Here is a 7574-nt window from a genome sequence, read left to right as displayed (position 1 = left end):
AATTTAAAATTATTCTGAGGATATTTTATTGATAAAGCAAAACCCAATTCATTTGACACAAAAAAAGAAAGAAAAATGAATGTTCACAGTCCTGTCTCCATCCCACAAAGCTCTGTTCTAAAGGATTGCTCTGGGTTCAAGTTTTAGACCCCTCTCCTAAGCTGCTACTGAATACTAATATTGTTAACAACCAGACCCAAAGTAAAAAACCACCCGACTTTCTCTAGGGACAGAGAACAAGTGATGTACTTCAAATCATACACTTGCAGCAAACTTATTTAGTTGTCAGATTTAAAATTAGGGCTCTTTAAGAGAAATACTGAGTGAAGGAAAAAAAAGTTAATTAATAGGCTTTACAACTTAGGCCAGACCTGACAGTGTTTACACGTGTGGGAAACGCCTTTAAGCAATGTGTATGGTTTGGGTTTTATAAACAACCATTGGAAAAAATATATGAAGTGAAATTATAAAGTTAACTTAATTTCTACATGATTAGAGAATCCTAGCTTGTTTGATCAGGGAAATGTTCTTTCCAAAAGTGCTCCTTCTAGATATTTACTCTCTGGCCTCCGCACTCCCTATAGAGTATATGCAGATCTAAGCGTCCACTAAGAATGTGTAAGGAACTTTGTCATAATGCAAACTCAGCCTGTCCCAGAGTTAGTTGTTCTCAGCAAATGACAGGAGAGCCAAGTTTAGAAAGCAACAGTAACCACCGTCTAGGTGCAAGGGAGTTATACTTTTCATACTTCTTTCATTCCTTTGTCCCAACAGTCATTGCATGAGGCACGGTGCCAACACAAGTTTAAGGAGAAAAGTTCAATTTCCAGACAGAAAATTCCTGTTAATTTTTCAGCCTTTTATATTGTATCTTTATTCAAGGGATGATTTTTCTATTGGACCTGCTCTTACCTTCTTTGTCTTGGGTTAAAAGAAGTATTTTTTACCTATTTCCATGAGGTTGATTTGTCAGGCCTCAAAATACCCTAGGTCAGTGGTTCTCAACCTTCCTAATGTCGCCGTGGCCTTTAATACAGTTCCTGTGGGTCGTGACCACTGCCTTAGGTGTGATGTATCATTTTCTTACAAGTAGAATAGAGCCACTGAGACATTAAATGATGTGCATTTGTATTTTGTTTTGTTTAGTCTTGTGAAGCCTGCTTATTTTTTGCTCTGGAAAAATTATTAAACCATACTAAATTCAAAGTGGTGACAAAACGATTAAAAAAAAATCCTACTTCTTTCCGATTTCTGAGGTTTCACAGTTAAACGCTAAGAAGAGGTCAGACTAGAAAGTCATAAAAAGGGTCAAATGAACATAAGTATCACAGCAGACCAAGAAACAATGGGCACACAAAACCCAGAAACCATGATTCTAGTGGTCCCATTAGGAACCACAACCACTGTAGAAGAAAAAAAACCAATCTGCAGCCAAGAGGGAGCCTGGATGCAGGTAACAATGAAATTACCTGACCCTATGTGTAAGCTAACAACATACAAATGCCTTTTTGAAAACTTACATGAATCATAATTTTTAAAGTATTTAATATGGATTTTTATTTTCATATCATAAGAATTTTTTTAAATCCTCCATTTAAAAAAAGTTGTGGTTTAGTTAGGGTTATTAAGATCTGCATGTATTAGAACTGTAACATGTGCTATGACGCTTTCCCTAAAAAATACAGCAGTACTTCTAAGGAAGCTGCACCAAACTTAAGAAATCTTTAGATCTGGCTCTCTGAGCTGTCTCATATATATGCAACGAGTTTTTAAACCTTGGCAGCGTAGTTTCACACCTGCCACCTAAACAGCCACTAGAAGTGAGAGCCCACTTAACTGTTTGCCATTTGCTCAAGTTTTAATTTTCCCTGCAACTTTTTGGACAAGAGTTATGATCTCCAAATCTCATCATTTAAATACTGCACTAAAAAATTTGACCTTGAAACTCCCTACTAAATGGAAGAATAAAGACATCCCCAGCATGCAATTCTATTTCTATTTCTTGGCTACAGAACTTAGCAGTGGTCTAATACTGACCATTCCAATTTAAACCTGGAAAAACACTGACAAAGACTTTTGTGAAAAAGATAATGGAAAACAGAGACCAGTTAGTGAAGCCATGCAGATAGGAAGTGATTTTCAGCCCCAAGAGGATGTGGTATTATCTATGGCTCTTTTTAAACTTAAGTAGCATCTGCCCTCCTAGATTTTAACCATCCTTTTGATTTAACACAGAAGAGGGTTTGTTCTACCTTTAAAAACACATCCTCTTTTTTCCCCTACCATCCTCCTGAACAAGTGGCTGCCAAAACAAGACTGGGGTTGTTTTCTTACTGAAAATCCAGTATTTATCCAGTCCTTTCCTATTCAGTTTTTCTCACAGAGCAATAAAAAGCAAAACAGTTGGTTTCTCTGATAAACAACATTGGGGTATGAAAACAAAAAGTCATATGATTCCTACTCCTTTGAGATATTTACAAACTGTACTTTCAATGATGAGATACTTCAGTGTGCTTCTAGAATAAAGTAAAAAGATCAGAAAATGTGGTTCAAGTTAAGTGGGCAAAGCTCTTGGAGAAGGGTACTCTAGTCCGGACAGGGGTAAAATACTCTAAACCAGTTAAACGATTCTCTTTTCCCCCATGACATTTTTTAAATGAATCATCTAATGCATTCATATTCATAAATCAATCAAAGGGACTCTACTTATTAAACCCTTTACATACATATGATATAAGCAAGGTTTTTCTTACAGTATACCCAGCCCTAACACATATTCAAGATATGATCATTCCATCATCAGTTTGGTTATGTTTCAAAAATTTAGAAATCAGATAATCATTACTACTGATTTCATTTTAGAAAAACAATAACTTCAGCATTAGATTTTCATAATTACACAATTCTGAACTTTTAGCTTTTTTAAACTTCTACTCTATACAAACTAAGGAGGGAAAAAATTTTTAAAAAAAAAAGGAATATCAGAGTTTAATTTCAACCACCTGGCATAACAATGAAAGTGTCAGGCCTCCTGAAAATGCCCTAGGAATCATGAACGGATTCATGTTTTCCCCTTACGGCCCTTTCTCTTTCTTTCTTTCCAAGATTAGGACTCAGCAGGGAACAAGTTTTCGAAAATAAAGTTTCCTTTTTGGAAAATGACCTACATTCAGAAATGTCTTAGAACAAGCATTTTTTAAAAAACTAATAAATAATCATAAATCAAAATACATTAAAATAAAATTACAGTACATCATCGCTCCTACAAGGTCCACCATACTGGAAGATCCTTTCAAAGGTTCATAAATAAGTCTTCTCTACTTGAAGTCGTTTCCTGCATCGCAATGAAGAGTACGCAGAAAACTAAGAATCACGAGTATTAGTTTTCAGTAGGGTGATGTCCAAACTACAAGATCTGGCGCCGGGTGGGGAGTCTTTTGTTTTTGATCCAAGCGAAGACAATAGAAATATGCTCGGCCCACCTCCTCAAGTCCTCGAAACCTGTATAGAAATAACAGCAAATGAAGTCGGTGGCTCGGAGTCCTAAGACCCAGTTGTGTTCGGCACACCGGGCGGACAAAGCGCACTCAGGAAGCACCCGAGGTCGACGCCTTCAGCGCGCGGACACGCAGCTGGGCGCGCAGGGCGGCCGGGCCGGGTGCGAGGATGTCTGAGCCGCCTCCCCGCCCGGCCCAGCTTCCCAGCCTCCCTTCTCTCACCGAGCCCCCCTGCTCCAGTTGCTTCCCTTCTTTCCATCTTCCCAGAAACTTGGAATGATCTCTCACTCCCGGGCGCAAACTTCCCACTCCTCCCATCCCCCCACACGCCCGCAGCCGGAGTGGCGGGACCTCACCTTGCCTGGCCCCGGTGCTGCCCCCTTCAGGCAGAGTTGGAGGTGCTGCGGAGAAGCCGGTGGCCGTGCGGCTGCGAGTGCGGTTGTTGGTGCGGGTGCGGAAGTTGGTGGGGGTGAGAGTGCGGATGCGGGTGGGGGTGCGGTTGAGAGTGCGGGTGTGGATGTGGATAAGGATGGAGCTGCTGGGGCTGAGGTTTGGGTTGGGGCTGAGGCTTGGGCTGGGGCTGAGGCTGCTGGGGGTGGGACTGGGGCTGCAGCTGGGGCTGGAGCTGCGGCTGGGGCTGGAGCTGCGGTTGTGGCTGCGGGAGCTGCGGTTGTGGCTGCGGGAGCTGCGGTTGTGGCTGCGGGAGCTGCTGCTGCGGCTGCGGAGGCTGCTGCTGGACCAGGTGCTGCTGCTTCTGCCGCGTGGACTTGACCGCCAGGATAGCCTGACGATTCTTGTACTGCACCATCTGCAGCGTGATCTCGGCGTTCCAGCCCTGGTCCTGTGGGCAGCGAAAGTCGATCTCTTTGCCCTCAGCCATCACCACAGTGAAGTACATATACTTGCCCTTGCGCTCCACGCAATCCACGGTCTTCATGTTGGAAAAGTGCAATTCTTTGAGCTTGACCGGCGGCTCAAGGCCGGCGACCGGGGCGCCGCTGGGTTGGGACGGCTCGGCCTGTCCCTGCCCAGGCTGCTGCTGCTGCTGCTGGTGTTGCAGCTGCTTGGGCGGGATGAGCAGCAGCCCCTCCTCGGTGAGGATGCAGCACTTTTTCTTCCAGAGCTGCAGCAACCCGTCGCTGCGCTTCTCCAGCACGCCCTCCTTCAGCGCCTTGCAGCCGCTGCTCTCCAACATCCTCCCAGCATAGAGGGGACCGCCGCTCGGCTCGGCCTCTCCGCTTCCCGCCGCTCGGGCCGGGGGCAGCAGCAACAGCCGCGCGCCGTCCTCGCCCCAGCGGCTCCCACGGCCGCCCGCCCGGAGCGCGCAGAGGAGGCTGACCCGCAGGAGGCAGAGCGGCTGCGGCGGCGCCGGGTCCGGGCAGAGGGACAGCCGCGTCCTGAGGTGCCGCCACAAGGTCCCGCAGCCGCGAGCCGCCGGGCCTCTGCCGTCCTCTTGCGAGCGCTCACTGAAGGGCACTGGCCGGGCCCCCTCGCGGCGCTTTTGAATGGGCCATCTTCCCCACCCCCCAGTGACACCCAGCGGAAAAGGCGGCTCCTGGCGCCCGAACCGCGAGGGAAAGCCCAGCTCCGAGAGGCTCCCGGCCGCCGGCGCACGCCTCATTAACTTGGGGCCTCTCCGGAGCGGCCGCGTCCACGCCCCCCGCGTCCCTGGCTCCGCCTCGCGCCGCCCCCTCGCTTCCGCGCTCCTGCCCCGGGAGGGCGGCGGGAACCAAGCCCGGAAACTCCTTTCCTACACCCCGGCGACCGCCGAGGGAGCCCTGGCTGCCTGGCGACCGGTGCCGACGCCCGGTGGGCTTTGAGAGGCCATCCCCCGTCCCGCCTCGGCCCGGCCGGCGGGCTCTCCGCTAACCGCCTCGGAAAGTGAGCGTGGGCTGCGAGGAGGGTGCAACCGCCGGGAGTGCCTGCAGCTCGGCTGCCTCCCGGAGCAGTGTCCTGTCCTCAGCCGGCTGGGAGGCCGGAATGAGGCTTTCCAGCCGCAGAGTCCGCGGAACCGAGCCTCCCGGGAGGCCTAGGTAAACATCTCAAAGCACAGAGGCCGGGAGAACAGCGTGTCTTCCCTCACACGCACGTTCGCTCACGGTCATTAAATAACGAGACGGATTGCGTTACGGTCTGTCAATTCGGAAGGGGGGTGGGGAAGGTGGACCCACTTTAAAGTGTCATCTCGCCTTTCTTTCCTCGGCCCTGACCGCAGGCACTAGGCCTGCCTTCTGCACCGAAACACAGCTCCCGAGCTCCCTTCTGGACCGGTCTGCACATCCTCCAAACCGGGGAAATAGCCGGTGCTAAGATGCCACACTTCAAGACAGAGTTCCACACGCGAATCGGCCTCTGCGGGTCCTTCTTTCCAAACGCCTAGCCAGATTTCTGTTCTGGAATCTCATTTACTTCGATCCCAGCTCCCTCCTCCTACCTTTAAACTTTCTGTAGAAGGTGCCTTCTAGAAGTAAGGCAGAATAAACGGCATAAACGGAGACCTAGCCTCCTGCTGGGGAAACTCGCCCATTGAGTAAACGGGGAGCCCAACTACCTACCAGCTCTTATGAGGATATTGAGAAGATTCACGCGAAGAAATCAACTAGGGGAGGATGCGTCAGTTAGCCACGGTTAACTTGGAAAGATTGCTACTGTGCCCAAAGTGGAAGAAGGGGGGAGTTGTATATCTTGAACCAAGAATTAAAGAGGAGGAGAGAGATGTGCTTGGAGAGCAGAGCAAGAGTCAAATCCTTTCCGTGTCATGTTAAGAAATTCAAACTTAATCCCAAAGTAATCAGAATAAAGGATAATTTAAACACAAGAGGGTCTTGATTCTTAATCTAAGGAATATCAGCTGATTAAACTGGACATTTCTAGCAATCCGGAGTCCCACTAAACTGCCCTTGACCCGATCTCAGAGCCTTCACATCGCTAATGAATTAGCAGTCATTTCAGTAGAAAGGCAATTAGTAAAGTTGTGTAGATTTTTAGTAAAGTTGTTTTTAAAATATTTACAATTCTATATACCAGTGACAAACACTAACCTAACATCTGTTTCTCTCCCTGCCTTTGCAGGGCAAGTGAGCATTCCAGAGAATTTCTACATGACCAGCTGTTCATCCTTTTAACAGAATGACATTCTTCAGCTCATCTGGAAAGTAATTATACTTCCTTCAACTCTGTTAATTCAGAGTCACTGAAGGCAGGTTTCGTTGGGAAGGTTATTTCATATGGAAAAGCACACATTTAAGGTAAAAAACGAGATACAGTCCAGAAGAACAAGTCATTTCTGTTATGAAGAAAATGTTTAACAACTGCCTTCTAACTTATTTGAAAATGTCTAAACAGCAATATTCAAAAATTAGTTATAACTTTAAAACTCAGAATTTCCAGTTGGGTATTTCACAACAATTTAATAATTTTGTGAGCAGCTCAGAGGTACAATGTGCCCCCCCACCACAGTACATTATTGGAAATCTCAGCAGTGTAAGAATCTTATAGATTGGTGACAACTTTACTCCTCAGTCACCAACTCATTAAAATGGCCTTATTTGCCTATTTTTTAAACAATGAAATAAATTCACAGAAATTCATTACAGGAAATAGATATTTAAGAAAACTATGGCTGTATATATAATGAAAATCTACAAATGTTACTTAAAAGTTTAGAAAACTAAGCTCGACGCCTGTGCCTCAAGCAGCTAAGGCACCAGCCACATACAACTGAGCTGGCAGGTTCGAATCCAGCCAAGGCCCACCAAACAATGATGGCTGCAACCAAAAAATAGCCGGGCATTGTGGTGGGCGCCTATAGTCCCAGCTACTTGGGAGGTGGAGGAAGGAAAATGGCTTGAGCCCAGGAGTTGGAGGTTGCTGTGAGCTGTGATGTCACAGCTCTCTACCCGGGGCGACAGCTTGAGGTTCTGTCTCCAAAAAAAAAACATTTAGAAAACTAGTTGGCTGGGCGCCTGTGGATCAAGCAGCTAAGGCACCAGCCACATACACCTAAGGTGGCAGGTTCGAATCCCCAGCCCAGGCCCGCCAAACAACAATGATGGCTGCAACCAAAAAATGGCCAGG

General features: G+C 47.0%; 1 protein-coding gene across 1 annotated transcript; it reads right to left on the bottom strand.

Annotated features, from left to right (window-relative positions):
* Window positions 1–3065: 3065 nt before the first annotated feature.
* On the bottom strand, window positions 3066–5118 carry PHLDA1 (pleckstrin homology like domain family A member 1). The gene is made up of 2 exons (XM_003783403.3): window positions 3854–5118; window positions 3066–3501 (listed from the first exon to the last, which is right to left on the bottom strand). Exon 1 carries the CDS (start codon window positions 5116–5118, stop codon window positions 3880–3882), a length of 1239 nt encoding a protein of 412 aa, XP_003783451.1. The 3' UTR covers window positions 3066–3501; window positions 3854–3879.
* Window positions 5119–7574: the final 2456 nt, after the last annotated feature.

The sequence above is a fragment of the Otolemur garnettii genome, unplaced genomic scaffold, assembly GCF_000181295.1.
Source record: "Otolemur garnettii isolate 467f Iridium unplaced genomic scaffold, OtoGar3 scaffold00007, whole genome shotgun sequence".
NCBI lineage: Eukaryota > Metazoa > Chordata > Mammalia > Primates > Galagidae > Otolemur > Otolemur garnettii.
The sequence above is the reverse complement of the archived record's forward strand: the minus strand, read 5'-3'. Positions and strand labels throughout refer to the sequence as shown.

Coding starts and splice junctions, on each gene's coding strand:
- PHLDA1 (XM_003783403.3), bottom strand. CDS start 5,118: ATGAGGCGTGCGCCGGCGGCCGGGAGCCTCTCGGAGCTGGGCTTTCCC.